This window comes from Megalobrama amblycephala, linkage group LG20 (assembly GCF_018812025.1).
Source record: "Megalobrama amblycephala isolate DHTTF-2021 linkage group LG20, ASM1881202v1, whole genome shotgun sequence".
NCBI classification, from domain to species: domain Eukaryota; kingdom Metazoa; phylum Chordata; class Actinopteri; order Cypriniformes; family Xenocyprididae; genus Megalobrama; species Megalobrama amblycephala.
The window spans coordinates 409443-427388 of NC_063063.1; the positions used below are offsets into that span (position 1 = coordinate 409443).

The 17946-nt window shown below is 36.8% G+C and overlaps 2 protein-coding genes across 5 annotated transcripts; both read right to left on the reverse strand.

The window, feature by feature from the left end:
• Nucleotides 1-456: 456 nt before the first annotated feature.
• Nucleotides 457-11232, reverse strand: map2k4b (mitogen-activated protein kinase kinase 4b). Of its 4 annotated transcripts, XM_048170530.1 has the most exons (14): nucleotides 10867-11231; nucleotides 8797-8832; nucleotides 8657-8689; nucleotides 7793-7895; nucleotides 7282-7456; nucleotides 5815-5934; nucleotides 5624-5743; nucleotides 4420-4471; nucleotides 4194-4321; nucleotides 4032-4109; nucleotides 3794-3942; nucleotides 3667-3712; nucleotides 3565-3585; nucleotides 457-2530 (listed from the first exon to the last, which is right to left on the reverse strand). In XM_048170530.1, exons 1-14 carry the CDS (start codon nucleotides 10982-10984, stop codon nucleotides 2417-2419), a joined length of 1293 nt encoding a protein of 430 aa, XP_048026487.1. In that variant the 5' UTR covers nucleotides 10985-11231; the 3' UTR covers nucleotides 457-2416. The 4 variants fall into 4 exon arrangements, with proteins under 4 accessions (XP_048026487.1, XP_048026489.1, XP_048026488.1 ...); XM_048170532.1 differs by lacking the exon at nucleotides 8657-8689 and having other exon boundaries at nucleotides 10867-11232; XM_048170531.1 differs by lacking the exon at nucleotides 3565-3585 and having other exon boundaries at nucleotides 10867-11230.
• A 1742-nt stretch (nucleotides 11233-12974) lies between these two features.
• Nucleotides 12975-17230, reverse strand: adprm (ADP-ribose/CDP-alcohol diphosphatase, manganese-dependent). Its single transcript, XM_048171403.1, has 3 exons — nucleotides 16547-17230; nucleotides 13398-13517; nucleotides 12975-13324 (listed from the first exon to the last, which is right to left on the reverse strand). The coding sequence occupies exons 1-3, from the start codon at nucleotides 17223-17225 to the stop codon at nucleotides 13035-13037; spliced, it is 1089 nt and encodes a 362-aa protein (XP_048027360.1). The 5' UTR covers nucleotides 17226-17230; the 3' UTR covers nucleotides 12975-13034.
• Nucleotides 17231-17946: the final 716 nt, after the last annotated feature.

Consider the following 17946-nt stretch of genomic DNA (forward strand, 5'->3'; position numbering starts at 1 on the left):
GTATCAGTTGATAGTTAGATCACTGTAAGGAAATGAATAGACACTCATTTGAAATGTAATGTGTGAATTGCCTTTTGAAATAGTAGTATTTGATGTTAAGTTGTGTCATATTGAACAGGTGATTTTTGTTGAATGAACAAATGATCTAAGTTTTATGTGTATTGTATCCAAGCAATTGAGAAAAGGGTTAGAGTTTTGAAAAATGTGCATTTTGATCATTGGTTGTGAGTTTTGTGTCTAGAGTTGTGAAAAATGACGTCAAGGTTCTGAAAATAGTAGCAAAGTGATTGTAAAAAACTGTAAACCTTCTAGCAAAGTGTTCCACCTGATTAAACCTGTATAGCATTACAGTTTCAGGCTGTTCTTGTTTACAGTGATGACACTTAAAAATAAACCTCAAATGCACAAGTTTCTGAAGCATCGGTGTGAGTTGAAGAAATGCAGACGGACAGATAATGGCTGAGTATTGGTTTATTCTATAGCATTAACCCATGGCTGTGTTCAGATCTAACAGAGCAGAATGACAATAACGTAACAATCACAACCGACCCGCAGGCGAACACGCCCGTCGTATTCAGAGATGTCCTCATTAACCATGTGACGCGCGTAAGACGAGGGCAAAATATCCAAACCTGAACATATACGGCTTTATCCCTGCACATTTCCATGGTACAATTTTTACAGATTCTCACCATACACGTAAAATATTATTTTCACAGTGATCATTTTTTCTGTACATATTTCCCACTCTTGATACAATATAATAATACACAATCGCCCTTACAATTATTTTACTCCCCGTACGAAACATTCTTGAGTTGCAAATGTTCACACGATTATTTCTCCGATTTTCTTCTGCGGAGCAGCAAAGTTGGATTCTTAATGAGCTCACGTGACTCGTTTGCCGCTCCATCCTGACGCTTTTTCCGAAACACCCTCCGAACACTATCCGGTGCCGTATTATTATACAATCAGTCCATAAAATGTTCAATAACCGCTGTACATCTTTTAAAATAAGTGACCTATGGATGAATTATGTGAGGCGGGTCTTAAACCGTCATGCCAGATCCATGAAATCATGCTTTAAACGCGAGGACGAGCTTCTGAGACGCGCGTCAATCCTCCGCGCGAGTATAAATAATACACATTTACAGTGGATGAGAAGCTAACCGAGCGTTCGGTACACTAGACGTGAGTGGAAACCGTTTGGATCGTCGTGACGTAATATTGCATATTGAGCAAGTAAAGCTACTTTAACACGTTTCTTTGATGCAGAACAAGACCTTTGCATACCGATTCATTAAATAGAGTGACATGATGTACAATGTGTCAAACACACACGAAGAGAAACACCCGAACGGATGCGCTTCCTTCCTTTTTTTGTGGCGTCATTTTGGTAACACATCTACATCCCATCAACTATTACACTTGATCTGACGGTCTTTGTCTTCTTCTTCAATGAGCAAATTCAAGTTTTGCTTGTTAATATTCCGAAATGATTTTACACACACGCACACACACACACGACGCAAAGAAATTAGAAAGGCTGTTTTGCTGAATCTGAAGCTTGTTTACACACCGTGATGTGAATGGCTTTTAAATGAGAGCCAGTTCTTATTGCACAAAATGTTTTGGGACTTTCTCTTTAAACACAATCATGTGTTCACACATAAACGATAGTACAATTATGGTGAAATACTCAGACCCTTAACCGAGACTCTCATTTCACAAATGAGCACAAATCCTACATTCAACGTTTGTTCTCCGACTGCGTGACGCCTCCGCGCTGCTGAAAAAATCATGTTCTTCCTCAGTGTTTCGGTCTTGTTTTCCAGAACAAACATCTAAACATTCTTAAATCAGGAAACATTTACTGGAGAAGAGAAATGAGTGAAGATATGAAGTGTTGTTTACTGTAAAATGTGTCAAAATGAAGTGAGTTTGAGCTTAAAACAAGAACAGTGCAGTCAGAAAATAAACTTCATTCAAAAGAAAAACAAGATGATTTTTCCGACTCCATCCGCAGATATCCGTTCTCGTTTCAAGCATAAACTCACTTCATTTTGATTGATTTTGTCACTCATTTCTCTTCTCCAGTAAATGTTTCTTGATTTAAGAAAGTTTAGATGTTTGTCCTGGAAAACGAGACAGAAACACTGAGGAAGAACATCACGTTTTGCAGCGCAGATCCTGCGTGAAGAAGCAACGCCACAAAAAGTGGCACGAACATTTTTAACGTGACACGCCGTCACTGTTTTGACGTTCAGCGTTTTGAAATGAAGCTCAATCGAAGAGCAAACGTTCGACGCAGGCTGTGATGCGGTAAAAGCAGTGAAATGCGGGTGGGTTAAGGGTCGGACGCTGTATGAACACCACATGGTGGCCGGGCCGTCTGGAGTTCACAGACCGCTCACCATCAGTCAACATACATGGGCGAGCTGGGAGACGCCGGCATCTGCTCCAGGATCTTACACACGTAACCGGCCACGTCCACCACACGCTCCTCGTACATCAGGATGAACGGATGCTTCTGCAGGACAACAAACACGGCACGATTAACAGGTTTAGAGCATGAATCGATATTACAATCCTGTACATTACAATGACGGGTCAGGTCAGCTTCTATCTCGCTTTATACAGTTCAGATCGTTCAGATTCACAGTAAGAAACTGAACCAATGATGCAAACTTCATCAGATATGAGAGAAACTCAGATTCCACGCTTAATAAGCAAGTTTAATAACTGTCCATGTTGCAAACTTTTTTTTGGAATTTTTTGAATAAAAAAAAAAATCATTTTTAAATAATACAAATGCATCACAAAATTATAACGTACAGTACAACATTTTTTTTTTTTTTGATCTGCTTCACTGCAAAAAATGCTTTTCTCATTTAGTATTTTAGTCTTGTTTCCAGTCCAAATATCTAAAATTTCAGATGCTATTACTAAGTAAAAAGATATTTTTTCTTCATTTCTAGAGAAAAAAAATTCAAAATGAAGTGAGTTTTTGCTTAAAACAAGCAAAATTATCTGCCAATACTGTGTATATATGTTTATAACTGTATTATAAACAATAATAATAATGATGATAAATGTATCATACAGTAAGTTTTATAAATGTTATTTTAAATTTTATTATTACTGATTTGATCAATTATTAAAACAAATTATTGTTCTCTAAAATTTGTTGTAAAATGAATATAATTTATCAATGGGGTCAGAATAATAATCTTGTTTCTTGTTTCTGTCCCAAACAGAAGCCATATTATTTTTTTGCCCTCATTGGCAGATAATTTAGCTTGTTTTAAGCAAAAACTCACTTTTTTTTTTTCCAGAAATGACAAGATATTTTTTCTTATCTAGTAAAAGCATCTGAATTTAAGAATTTTTTTTGAGATATTTGGACTGGAAACGAGACAAAAATACTAAGTAAGCAGTGTAAAGATTGCATATATCCGTGTTATTGAAGTTTAGTGTTCCTGAAGATGAACTATGTGAGCAGAAAAGATCATCTACATGAAAGAATAGAGAAATGTACAATAAAAAAAAAAAATGAATACTGACCAACAATCCGATTGTGTAACCCTAAAAATATAATTGAGCATCTTTAAATGAAAATGAACATGTTTTCATGAAAAAGTCCAAATCTGCAGCACAAACACGTACCAGCAGCTCTCTGTACTTTGGCCTTTTTGACTCGTCCTTCGTAAGGCTGGAGGAAGGCAGAAAGTCACATGATCAAACAAAGGCACGTCACGTGATCGGGTGATTTGGCACGAGGATCTGAGCTCACCATAGATTGACGAACTGGATGAATTTGGGCGAGAACTGCCGGTCCTCGGAGTTGCTGAGCTGCGGCGGGTCGCCCTTCACCACCTGCGTCAGCTGATCGAACACGCTGTTCCACCTGGGGTAGGGGAAGCGGCCCGTGGCCAGCTCGTACTGCAACACAAACACATTCCACCGCTGACTCCAGGAAAACGCGCACATTCCCGCATCTTATGTACCTGAAGAGAATGACTGACGCATACCAGCGTAATTCCCAAACTCCAGACATCCGAGCGAACGTCGTAGCCCTGTCTGGAGGCGCTGGGGTCGATCCGCTCCGGCTGCAAACAACACATCATCATCATCATCATCATCATCACCATCATCACGGTACGGTCACGTTCTGCGGAGCTGCAGATACTCACAGCCATGTACGGTCTGCAGCCGGCGTCTCGGGTCTTGGCGATGGAGTCGACCAGCTGCCCGCTGATGCCAAAATCACAGAGTTTAATGTTGCCGTTTCTGTCCAGGAGAATGTTGGAGGGTTTGATGTCTAAAGAACAAGTCCAGCATTCACAGCAGCGTCAGAAAACAAACTGTATCACGATTGATTTAATGGTGTAATTGCTTCATGGCTGGAAACTCTCTCACCTCTGTGGATGATCTTCAAGTTTTCTTTCAAGTGATTCAGTGCTTTCACAGTCTGCAGACGAACACAAGCCAAAGGTCAGCTGACCTCCATCACAATAATAACTGCTACTGATTATAACAATGACCAGAACAAAATGTTTGTTATTAATAATATAATGTTTTATAGCGTTTATAAATTGTATTATAAATAGTGATAAATGTATTATACAGTAAGTTTTATAAATGTTATTTAAAATTTTATTATTACTAATTATAATTTTTTTTCTTCCAATTTTATATACAATTATTATTGATATCATTAATAACGATAAACGTATAGTTTTCTACATTATATTGTAAAATAAATATAATTATTGTTTATAATAAATAAATAAATAATAAATGATAGCATTATTATTAATAAAATGCTTTTATTCTAAAATTATTATTGTCATTATCATATAAAATCACTTAAATATATCATACTGTAATAAAAATTATAGAGTTTACAATTTTATTTAAGTAATAATAATGTTATATAGTGTTTTATAAATGTAATAAAATAAATAAACAAAATATAGTTTATTTTTTATAGTTATTTTTATTATTAATATTTTACTATTATTACTAATTTTTTTGCATTTTATTAAAGTTATTGATATCACTCTTTAAAAACAACAATATCAATAATAATAATAATAATAATAATAATAAATTTTATTATAACAAATAAAATGTTTTTTCAATTTTATATACAATTATTATTGGTCTCATTAAAATCATAAATGTATTGTTCTCTAAATGATATTGTAAACTTAATATAATTTTCATTATTATTGTTTATAATAATAATGATAGCAATAATAATAATAATAATACATGTTTTTATTATAAATTACTATTGTCATTATCATAATAAATAACAATTGTATTATACAGTATTTTTTATAAATGTAATAAATCAAATATAATTATTATCATTGTTTAATGTTAATATTATTAATATATTACTACAATTTTTTTTTTTTACATTTTATTGTAATATTATTGATATCACTCTTAATAATAATAAATGTATCGTTTTTAATTTACTATAACAATTTTTCTTGTTGCTATTGTTAATTATTATTATATAATTATCATCATTAGTTATATAAAAACAACATTATTATTATTACTACTACAATAAATAAGCTTTTGTTCATGTATGAAATCATTGACTTACTGCTAATGTAATTTTGCCTAATATTTCCTCTGGAATGACATCATCTAATGCACAATATACATATTTGTAGAATTTGTCGAGGGAGGTAGACATGAGTTCCATACAGATCCAGCAGTCGCCCTGAAACACAAACAGAGCGTCAGTCCAGTGCAGGTCCAGGAGAGGAGAGAGGAAGAGACGGATCAGCTGACCTCTCGGAACAGAGCGCCGTAGAACTGGACGATATACGGGCAGTCGCTGCTCCTCATCACTACGTCCAGATCCATGAGCAGCTGCTTCTGTTCCTTCTCGTCCACAGTGGAGCGAATCCGCTGCGGAACACAAGAACACTCGGATCAGCACGGACTGCTGCAGTGACGTCTGTCTGACTCTAGAGGGCACAAGTACAGCTTTGCTGGGAGAACTTCAGAAGAAGCTCAAAATCATTTTCCTCTCAGTTCGTCTGCCGGTCGTCTCTCAAAGACAGGGTATATGCAGGGTTTGAGGTTTTTAAGACCCACATAAATAAAAATGATACTGTTTCGGGAGAATGTGGGTCAGTAGCCATTTACATCGTTTATGGTAACATCCTAAACCACAAAACTTTACAGTTCAAATAATATATATTTTGTCAAAAACAAGTCTTATAAAATGATTAATCTCACATTTCAGCCATTAAATCATCGAGTCAAAATAATAAATGATTATATACAGACAGCGGCTATTTGCACTAAAGTCTAAATAGTGATAGATTCGGTACAACTAAAAGCAGTATTTTGTCTAAATAGTTGTTAGATGCTATTTATACTTCCTGCAAATAGTGTCAGATATCACTTGCACCTCATTGTATTGTAGTACATTATTAAACAGTACGCAATAACAACATACTGAGTGTATATGATTATATTAAGATAATAAATGGATGCTGCTTTATTGGGACATTACTCGTCTCTATCCCTAAAGCCCTAAACCTACCCGATAAACACTTTATTCCCACTATTAAATACCCGTTAGGCGCTTTATTTCCACTTTTTGAGTATTTTCTTCATTTTTACTTCACATAAACGCCTCTCCGAGCTGAAATGCGATGGGAAAATAGAGAAGATTGAGTTCGGTAAAAGGCAGAAATATAGCGGTTACCCCGGTTACCTCTGTAAACAAAGCAGCTGCGCTTCTAAACACTACTATATTAGTCATTATACAGAGGTAATATGAAAACATCATCAAGAGTTTGCAAGTATGATATAAACAACCACCATAAAGTAAACACTGTCATAATTAATCAACAGTAGATCAAAGCAATCGCTTGGCATAAATGCGTGTATTCATTGATTATAAACTGCTCTGAAAACACGAGCCAGTTGAGCGAACAACAGCGCTGCATTTTTACTCACAATCATTTCTTTAAATCATCACCTTTTGTTTAATTAATCACATTATTATGCCATCTCATTTATGACATTTTTTTTTACCATTAGGACTTTTTAGTTTGATCAAATTTAAGGTCATAAGTTTAAGACTTTTTAAGAACCCACGGAAGAATTTCACAATATTTTCTTTATTATTATTTTTATATCTTTTCTTTGTTATTCTATTTTCTTCCTGGACCCAGTCATTTCTGCTTTTGACTATATTTTTAGAAAAGACATGAAAATAGAAGCCTGACTGATCTGAATCACCTTGACGGCCATGATCTGCCCGCTGGGTTTGTGCACCATGTTGTTGACGGATCCGTAAGCTCCTCTCCCGATCTCCCCCAGATCCTTCAGGTCCTCGGCCGTGAAGTCACAATGCTGTTCTGGAGAAATCTTCAGCTTCCCCGATGACTCGATACTGTGCGTCCGCAGCCGCTCTCTGAAAGTCATGCGTGATGCTTTTTACATGCAGTCGACGGAAGAAACAAAAGTGCAGACTGATGAACCTGAAGCACCACTGGTGGAACTGCAGAAATAAAGACTCAACCCATCTGCTATTGGCTGGGCAAACAGATAGCCCCGCCCCCAAACTCACACCATTGGTCGAGCCAGTGCTGAAGCTGCTCAAACAAACAGTGATGTTCTGAAAGCATCAGAGAGCCGCGGTACTTACACTTCTCTGGGAAATCAACATCACTTATAGTTTTGTCTGCATATTTAACATAAAAATATACTGAACCCTGATGTGTGATGATGATGATGATGACGCACTCACATGTGTGGATTCTGGAAAGGAGGAGCCGGCGTGGTGATGGGCAGACGCGTGGCCGGTTTGACCGGTGGATTAGCAAAGTTTAACTTAAGTGCTTTGCGTTTACCTGTGAAGGAGAAGAATGTTTTTAAATGCAAACATGAGAAGTGAACAAAGTAAACCAATTTAACAGAAAGCATGCAGCAAGAAATGAATATGGGAATAACTGTGAATAAAGAAATATGAGATGATTCCAGATAATAATGAAAACAATTGATAACTGAAGTGACGTTTGCTATAATCTTTTGTAAGGACAAGCACTAATCACAATTTCTTCAAAATAAAGTCACAATTATTCTAGACTATATGACTCGTGTGTGGCTCACTTTGGTCTTAAAGCGATAGTTCACCCAAAAATGTAAATTCTCTCATCATTTACTCACATAACACTTTCATTCATCTTTGGAACACAAATGAAGATATTTGTGATGAAATCTGAAAAAAGATTTCTGTCCCTCCAAATGAAAAACTGACACTTCAAAACATTCATAAAGAGATAAATATGGCTGAGCTTCTGTTTACCATATTTGAGTGCTCTATGTGTGTGTGTTTATATGTGAATCAAAGCCTAAATTAAATCTGTTCAATCATATAAAGTGATTGTGTCTCTTAAGAAGCATCAGAGTTTTGGGTGAATAGACTTCGGAGGGACAGAAAGCTTTCGGATTTCATAACAAATATCTTTGTTTGTGTTCCCGAATATAAAGGAAACTGATGGCAGAATTTTTGGGTGAAATATCACTTTAAACCGTTTGGAGGCAGAAATCACATCCTATTTTCTGGAGAGAACCCACAGAAAGACTACAACGGCACAGAAAACTGGCTTACTTTGGGTTACTCCAGACAGATTTATCTGAAATCCTACAGAAAAAAGAAAAAAAATGATGAAAATGCATGCAGATGATGATAAACCCAAAAGATGAAGGTGTAAATAAGAATGAGGCCTGTATGTGAGCGGCTTACAGTACCTGTTTCATTCTGACACCTCCAGCATGTGTTGGAATCTGAATGAGCAGGAGGAAGAATTCATTTACAAATGACGAACAATCAGACGGACTCAAGAGTGAAAGTGACCCATAATGTTGAACTCAATGGAAAAACATGAACTACAACATGATATTAATAGCTGCTATTAATCATTCTTCAGGCTTGTGTTTTGCATTAGTATACATGTAACTGATAACTCCTGCATGCTTTTATCTATAGAGCATTAATATTACAGTACCATTCATAATAGCAAATGTAACATTATGTATTAGATGCTATAATTGTAAATATAACATTATAGCATTTGTCAAAGACATAAATGTAACATTATAGTATCTGCCAGATGGATAATTGTAAATGTCACACTGTAGTATCTGCCAAACGCATAATTGTAACATTACAGTATCATTATGACTACTGATACTGTTATATCGTCCATTTATTACTGATAAAATAATAATAAAGAACAAGGTGTACAAAACCCTAATGAGCTGTCTAGATAGACAGCATTTGGTATCTGCCAAATGCATAAATGTAACATTATAGTATCTGCCAAATAAATAATTGTAAATGTAACATTGTAACATCTGCCAAATACATAAATGTAACATTATAGTATCTGCCAGATGCGTAATTGTAAATGTAACATTATAGCATGTCAAATAGATAAATGTAACATTATAGCATCTGCTAAACACATAAATGTAACATTGTAACATCTGCCAAATGCATAAATGTAACATTATAGCATCTGCCAAATGCATAGTTGTAAATGTAACATTATAGTATCTGCCAGATGTGTAATTGTTAATGTAACATTATAGCATCTGCCAAATGCATAATTGTAACATTGTAACATCTGCCAAATGCATAAATGTAACATAATAGCATCTGCCAAATGCATAAATGTAACATTATAGTATCTGCCAGATGTGTAATTGTAAATGTTACATTAAAGTATCTGCCAAATGCATAAATGTAACATTATAGCATCTGCTAAACACATAAATGTAACATTGTAACATCTGCCAAATGCATAAATGTAACATTATAGCATCTGCCAAATGCATAATTCTAAATGTAACATTAAAGTATCTGCCAAATGTATAATTGTACATGTAACATTATAGCATGTGCCAAATGCATAAATGTAACATTGTAACATCTGCCAAATGCATAAATGTAACATAATAGCATCTGCCAAATGCATAAATGTAACATTATAGTATCTGCCAGATGTGTAATTGTAAATGTTACATTAAAGTATCTGCCAAATGCATAAATGTAACATTATAGCATCTGCTAAACACATAAATGTAACATTGTAACATCTGCCAAATGCATAAATGTAACATTATAGCATCTGCCAAATGCATAATTCTAAATGTAACATTAAAGTATCTGCCAAATGCATAAATGTAACATTATAGCATCTGCTAAACACATAAATGTAACATTGTAACATCTGCTAAACACATAAATGTAACATTATAGCATCTGCCAAATGCATAAATGTAACATTATAGCATCTGCCAAATGCATAATTCTAAATGTAACATTAAAGTATCTGCCAAATGCATAAATGTAACATTACATTATCATTATGACTACTGATTCTTTTAATGATAAAGAACAAGGTGTACAAAACTCTAGTGAGCTGTCTAGATAGACAGCATTTGGTATCTGCCAAAAGCATAAATGTAACATTACAGTATCATTATGACTACTGATTCTGTTCCAATAATGAACATGGTGAGTGTACAAACCCCTAGCGAGCTGTCTAGATGGACAGCATTGAGAGGAGCATGCCATACAGCACATTTTAGCATCGGTTTGTTGCCCCAAAAAAGCGACGTGAGTAAATGAGAAGGCCTAGAGCCTCACCAGACCGATGCAGCTCACGAACGATGACTGCGAACATTTCAGAAACATTGTAACATATTGTGACACTGTAAACACCGAGGCGTTGGGAAGCGCGCGCGCGCGGCCTGGCCTAAACACTTGAGCTGCGCTCGCGATGAAGCGCGTCCGACTGTATTCGAGTCTCTTACCCTGCATGTTGCTCATTGTCGTTAAGTGTTGCGTGTGGTGCAGCACAGATCCCGCAGCGCTAATGCTTCTGCTGCACGGAGTTGTTGGTGAGTTGCTGCTGGGACTGTGAGTCGCCATTGTGGATCTGCTCGATTCCAGCAGCAGCGGCTGCAGTGCAGCGAGACGCAGCGACTCTTCGGACACACGATTCAGCGCGCGACACACACGACTACCGGAGTAAACCGAGAAGGGTTCCGCACCCCATTCGGTTAAGTTTAGAAACGAGGGGGTTAAAAGGTCCTAAGGCGGGACCGGACAGCCAGCTTCGATGTCGATGAGCAGAAACTGCGCCGCTGAAAGCCAGTGTGTGTCTGTGGTTGCCAGATGCTCGAGAACTCCCCGCTCCAGAGATCATCCACAACACAAACACCAAATAGACATTAATGTCAAATCATGAAGTGTATATATATATATATATATATATATATATATATATATATATATATATATATATATATATATATATATATATATATATACATACAGTACAGTCCAAAAGTTTGGAACCACTAAGATTTTTTATGTTTTTAAAAGAAGTTTCGTCTGCTCACCAAGGCTACATTTATTTAATACAGTAAAAAACAGTAATATTGTGAAATATTATTACAATTTAAAATAACTGTTTTCTATTTAAATATATTTCACAAAGTAATTTATTCCTGTGATCAAAGCTGAATTTTCAGCATCGTTACTCCAGTCTTCAGTGTCACATGATCCTTCAGAAATCATTCTAATATGCTGATCTGCTGCTCAAGAAACATTTAATGTGTACAATTGTACAAAATATTTGTGTACAATATTTTTTTTCAGGATTATTTGATGAATAGAAAGTTCAAAAGAACAGTGTTTATCTGAAATCTAATCTTTTGTAACATTATAAATGTCTTTACTGCCACTTTTGATTGATTTAATGCATCCTTGCTGAATAAAAGTATTCATTTCTTTAATTTCTTTTCAAAAAAATAAAAATAAAAATTCTTACTGACCCCAAACTTTTGAACGGTAGTGTATAATGCTACAGAAGCTTTGTATTTCAGATAAATGCTGTTCTTTTGAACTTTCTATTCATCAAGGAATCCTGAAAAAAAAAAGTACACAACTGTTTTCAACATTGAAAATAATCATAAATGTTTATTGAGCAGCAAATCAGCATATTAGAATGATTTCTGAAGGATCATGTGACACTGAAGACTGGAGTAACGATGCTGAAAATTCAGCTTTGCATCACAGGAATAAATTACTTTGTCAAATATATTCAAATAGAAAACAGTTATTTTAAATTGTAATAATATTTCACAATATTACTGTTTTTTACTGTATTTTTAATAAAATAAATGCAGGCTTGGTGAGCAGAAGATACCTCTTTTAAAACGTTAAAAAATCGTACTGACCCCAAACTCTTGCAAAAGTCTTGGGCACATCAGTATTTTCACCCCCCAAAAAGGTTTTAAGCCAGTTATTTATATATTTTGCTGTAGTGTGTCAATAGGAGATATCCGTTCACATTTCCAAACATTCATTTTGCCATTAATTGTAATAATCCAGTGAGATTTTTGAATACACAATAAGGCTGATAACAGCCGGTGCTCCACATGGAGATCTGATCTCACCATCATCGAATCCGTCTGTGATTACATGAAGAAACTGATGAAACTGAGACAAACCAAATCCAGGAGAACTGTGGCCGTGTCTCCAAGAGATTTTAAGAAACCTGCCTAATTGGCAATTATATATCATTCTAAATCTGATACATACAGTATATTTATTAGGTATAAATAACATTTCATTATATACATACAGTATGAGTATAATGAAATAAAACATTTTTATTTAATATTTATACTGAGATTACATATAAAGATAATTAATTCTATATTTATATTCATATTGATGAAATCTTGACATAAATAAATAAAAAAAATATTTCTTCTTCATATAGTCTATTTAAAATGTAATCATAATTTTTGCACATTAAGTTTGTTCATGTTCGACAGCGCTGCTCACACATAAACACTTCTTATTAGATTTCTAAAAATCAGATGTAACATCAGAGACTGAGATGATCATACAGAATTAGTGTTTGATTGTTTTAATTCCATCATTCATTGACTATAATCTCCTGAGAGTCTCATGGATACTTGAGGACTCTGTCTGCTGTCCTTCCGCTGCCCTTCAGAAGCATCCGGTCCTCGTAGACGTAAACCGTCCCGAAGGCGTTACTATCAGGACGGGTCTCGATCACCCCCTCCAGCGTGATGTGGTGAACGCCGGACGTGTCCGAGCAGTATCCTCCGTCATGGTCGTGTCCCGCCATGAAGCACACCACGCTCTTATGAGAGCGCAGGACAGACAGCAGCTCCTCGTAGTTCCAGGCCAGACAGATGGGGTCCGTAGAGTCTGGGTGAACGGGGAGATGACCTGCAAACATACGCAATATAAGGACCAGGTGTAACGACTTCCTTTAATTAAGTCAGGATATAAATACACTTACTGAAGACAGTTACTTTCTCCTGCTTCTGGTCAGCAAGAGTTAAGACTTCATCCAGCCACAGAAGCTGCTCTGGGCTGAATCCTCCATTGAATTTCACAAACCTTTGTTCCAACCCATAAACTGTAAGAAAGAATAAACAAGAAGCCCTCAGTTAGACTTTAATTCACCCCAGCACTGCTGAAATGATTCACATGACCACTGGATAAAGCTAACATGATTACAGTCCATTGCATTTTATGTCAACCTGCTCTGTAAAAAATGATTCCCTTTACGATACCTCAAATATCCAAAGTGTCACTTACAACTTCACAATTCAAGTTGACTAAACTTAAAATATTAATGCAGCATGAGTTGAAACATTTTTACAGTGTAGATTAAAACAGCTTTTATGTATAAAACTTTGGACTTATAAATGAAACGGTCACACTTTTAATTAGGTGTCTTTAACTACTGTGTACTTGCATAAAAATAAATAATTGTTCGGTTCAATGTACTTATTGTGCTGATTCTGTATTGTAAACACTTCTGCTATTGGATACGGTAAGTTTACTACAGATTAGCTGGTATGGGTGGGTTTAAGGGTGGGTTAAATTGTAAGATGCATCGATTAAGGTATTACAGATGTGATTACATGTAGATATTTTTTTAAATATAAGGACAGTGTAAAAACATGTATGTACACAACATGTTCTTTTGATGTGGCCAGTCTGAACTGACTGACATTTCATAAGTAATCTGCCTTTTTGTTGTTGTTGTTGTTGTTGTTGTTTTTGTTATTTGGGGGGAGTTTTTTTTTGGTAATAATGATGCTATAAAGAGGGGAAAAAAATGTCTAGAGTTTTCATGTGTACATTTTACATTTGTACATTTATGAGTGTATATTTTAATGGTGTTTTAATGATGATAAAAGTGCTGATATATATATATATCCTGTTTAGAGAAGAACAGTGAGAAAATAAAATAAATAAAGGATGAATAAAAATAGCAGTAAATGAGTGAATGAATGAGTGAATAAATATATAAATACATCTAACAGTACTCGCTGGGTTAAAACAACCCAATCGCTGGGTTAAAACAACCCATTCGCAGGGTTAAAACAACCCAATCATTGGGTTAAAACAACCCAATCGCTGGATTAAAACAACCCAATTGCAGGGTTAAAACAACCCAATCGCTTGGTTAAAACAACCCAATCGCTGGGTTAAAACAACCCATTCGCAGGGTTAAAACAACCCAATCATTGGGTTAAAACAACCCAATCGCTGGATTAAAACAACCCAATCGCTTGGTTAAAACAACCCATTCGCAGGGTTAAAACAACCCAATCGCTGGGTTAAAACAACCCAATCGCTTGGTTAAAACAACCCATTCGCAGGGTTAAAACAACCCAATCGCTGGGTTAAAACAACTCATTCGCAGGGTTAAAACAACCCAATCATTGGGTTAAAACAACCCAATCGCTGGATTAAAACAACCCAATTGCAGGGTTAAAACAACCCAATCGCTGGGTTAAAACAACCCATTCGCAGGGTTAAAACAACCCAATCGCTTGGTTAAAACAACCCATTCGCAGGGTTAAAACAACCCAATCGCTGGGTTAAAACAACCCGTTCGCAGGGTTAAAACAACCCGTTCGCAGGGTTAAAACAACCCAATCGCTGGGTTAAAACAACCCAATCGCTTGGTTAAAACAACCCATTCGCAGGGTTAAAACAACCCAATCGCTTGGTTAAAACAACCCATTCGCAGGGTTAAAACAACCCAATCGCTGGGTTAAAACAACCCATTCGCAGGGTTAAAACAACCCAATCGCTGGGTTAAAACAACCCAATCGCTGGGTTAAAACAACTCATTCGCAGGGTTAAAACAACCCAATCATTGGGTTAAAACAACCCAATCGCTGGATTAAAACAACCCAATTGCAGGGTTAAAACAACCCAATCGCTGGGTTAAAACAACCCATTCGCAGGGTTAAAACAACCCAATCGCTTGGTTAAAACAACCCATTCGCAGGGTTAAAACAACCCAATCGCTTGGTTAAAACAACCCATTCGCAGGGTTAAAACAACCCAATCGCTGGGTTAAAACAACCCAATCGCTTGGTTAAAACAACCCATTCGCAGGGTTAAAACAACCCAATCGCTTGGTTAAAACAACCCATTCGCAGGGTTAAAACAACCCAATCGCTGGGTTAAAACAACCCATTCGCAGGGTTAAAACAACCCAATCGCTGGGTTAAAACAACCCAATCGCTTGGTTAAAACAACCCATTCGCAGGGTTAAAACAACCCAATCGCTGGGTTAAAACAACCCATTCGCAGAGTTAAAACAACCCAATCGTTGGGTTAAAACAACCCAATCGCTGGATTAAAACAACCCAATCGCTGAGTTAAAACATCCCAATCGCTGGGTTAAAACAACCCATTCGCAGAGTTAAAACAACCCAATCGTTGGGTTAAAACAACCCAATCGCTGGATTAAAACAACCCAATCGCTGAGTTAAAACATCCCAATCGCTTGGTTAAAACAACCCATTCGCAGGGTAAAACAATCCAATCGCTGGGTTAAAACAACCCAATCGCAGGGTTAAAACAACCCATTCGCAGGGTTAAAACAATCCAATCACAGGGTTAAAACAACCCATTCGCAGGGTTAAAACAATCCAATCACAGGGTTAAAACAACCCATTCGCAAAGTTAAAACAATCCAATCACAGGGTTAAAACAACCCAATCGCTGGGTTAAAACAACCCAATCACAGGGTTAAAACAACCCAATCGCTGGGTTAAAACAACCCAATCGCTGGGTTAAAACATCACAATCGCTGGATTAAAACAACCCAATCGCTGGGTTAAAACATCCCAATCGCTGGGTTAAAACAACCCAATTGCTGGGTTTGTCTATTTTTAACCCAACTTGGGATATTTTTAACCCAGCACTTTTTAGAGTGTAGCTACTATAATGAGTAGAAAAATATAATGATGTAACTTAATAGAAACTAAATATTTTCCAAATAATATTTTGACATTATAAATGTTTTTTTTTCTTCTTCTTTATACAAAGAAGAAACGTTATAGCTGCCTCTGAAACGTAAGGATGAGGGTCATAATCATATGTAAACGCAGAGTGGAGCAGGTTATTGGTCAGCACCTGGAGGCTGGTTGAGGTCAGGGTTGCTGTTGTGCTGCTGCAGCAGTTTCAGGGACTGCTTGTGCTTCTCGCTGCTTTCGTCTCTCCCGATGACGCTCATGTCGTACGCGTCCAGAAGCACGAATCGAAAGTTGGGGGCGGGGCTGAATTCATACGCGTAAATGTCGTCCGCGAGGAGGTCACTTCCGGCTTCAGCTTTCGCTGCGCTGTTCAGCGGAGAGGCGAGCAGAGTTTCCCTGCGGAAGTTGTAAAACTCGTGATTTCCCCACACATGATGCACATCCACTGAACATTTCTCAAGCTCCTTCACAACAGTCTCGAGCGCTTGTTCCGACGCGTCACGGCTCTTGTTGTGGCCGTCAATAACGTCTCCCAGCTGAAGGACGCAGCTGACGCGCCGCTCCTCCCAGTCCCTCATCGCGTTCCGCAGCAGCTCAACGCTGTTCCTGTAAAAGCGTCTCCGCGTCCTCCGGTAGTTTGACCCGTCGTCTATATCTGCGTACTGGATGTCGGCGATGATCCCGAAAGTAAACAGCGCTCGCGCACGATCCTCCATCTTCCGCTGGATAAATAGATCATAAATTCTCTCCAGATTCCGAGCATGTAGTTTAAACACAGCCAGTTCAGAGTTTGGCATGTAATGATAGCGAAAGCTTGGCCGGTTCGTGGAACATACCATCACAGTGTGTGTGCGGGGGGGGGGGCAAACAAACAGGGTTGCCAACCGTTCTGTGTAATACGGAGTCACACCGTATTTAAGACGCCAAAGTAGCGTTCCGCATTAAACCCGTACAGAATGCAGTTTTATAGTTTGTGAAGAGAATCTTCACAAACTATAGTATAAAAACAGAAGAGTATAAAAACAATCGTTTATATACCACAGACCACTGTTCGCATTAGTCAAAAAACGTAAATTATTACTCGTTACTCCGTTCAATATTATTAGTCTACTTATTTATTTACACGACACCGTTTTTAACTAAAAACAGAAAACTCTTTATGTTTGTGGCCCAAAAATGTGGTTGTCTATGCAGTGTATAGGGAGGGGGCGCTGTTGTGCCAAAATCTTTCTTTGAAAATATCCTTTAATAAAACTTTATAAAAAATCTAAAATTGTTTGTTATAAAAAACATGAAAGTAATCATTTTGTTTAGCATTTATTAAAAAGGATGTGGTAGCCTACATTTATAATGCATTATATTGGAGGATTCTGAAATGTTTTCTTGTTTTAAAAACATGTTGCTTCTCATTCAGTGTGCGAAGTTTTGCAAACCACACACCTCTAACACCAACCAAAATAAAAAACAGTAAATCGCGCACACGGTTTAGTAAATCGAGGGAATGAATTAGTACATCATTGTGCGCACAATTTACTTTTTTTTCTTGCATGTCATGTGCCA

Excerpts from the sequence above, each read along its gene's own strand:
- map2k4b (XM_048170530.1), bottom strand. The coding sequence starts at position 10,984 with ATGGCGACTCACAGTCCCAGCAGCAACTCACCAACAACTCCGTGCAGC. Across the intron at positions 5,935-7,281 it reads GGCAGATCATGGCCGTCAAG|CGGATTCGCTCCACTGTGGA; the intron begins GTGATTCAGATC and ends TGTGTTCCGCAG. Across the intron at positions 3,586-3,666 it reads CAAAGTACAGAGAGCTGCTG|GGTTACACAATCGGATTGTT; the intron begins GTACGTGTTTGT and ends TTATATTTTTAG.
- adprm (XM_048171403.1), bottom strand. The coding sequence starts at position 17,225 with ATGGTATGTTCCACGAACCGGCCAAGCTTTCGCTATCATTACATGCCA. Across the intron at positions 13,518-16,546 it reads TGACCTCAACCAGCCTCCAG|TTTATGGGTTGGAACAAAGG; the intron begins GTGCTGACCAAT and ends TCTTTCTTACAG. Across the intron at positions 13,325-13,397 it reads GGAGAAAGTAACTGTCTTCA|GTCATCTCCCCGTTCACCCA; the intron begins GTAAGTGTATTT and ends GTATGTTTGCAG.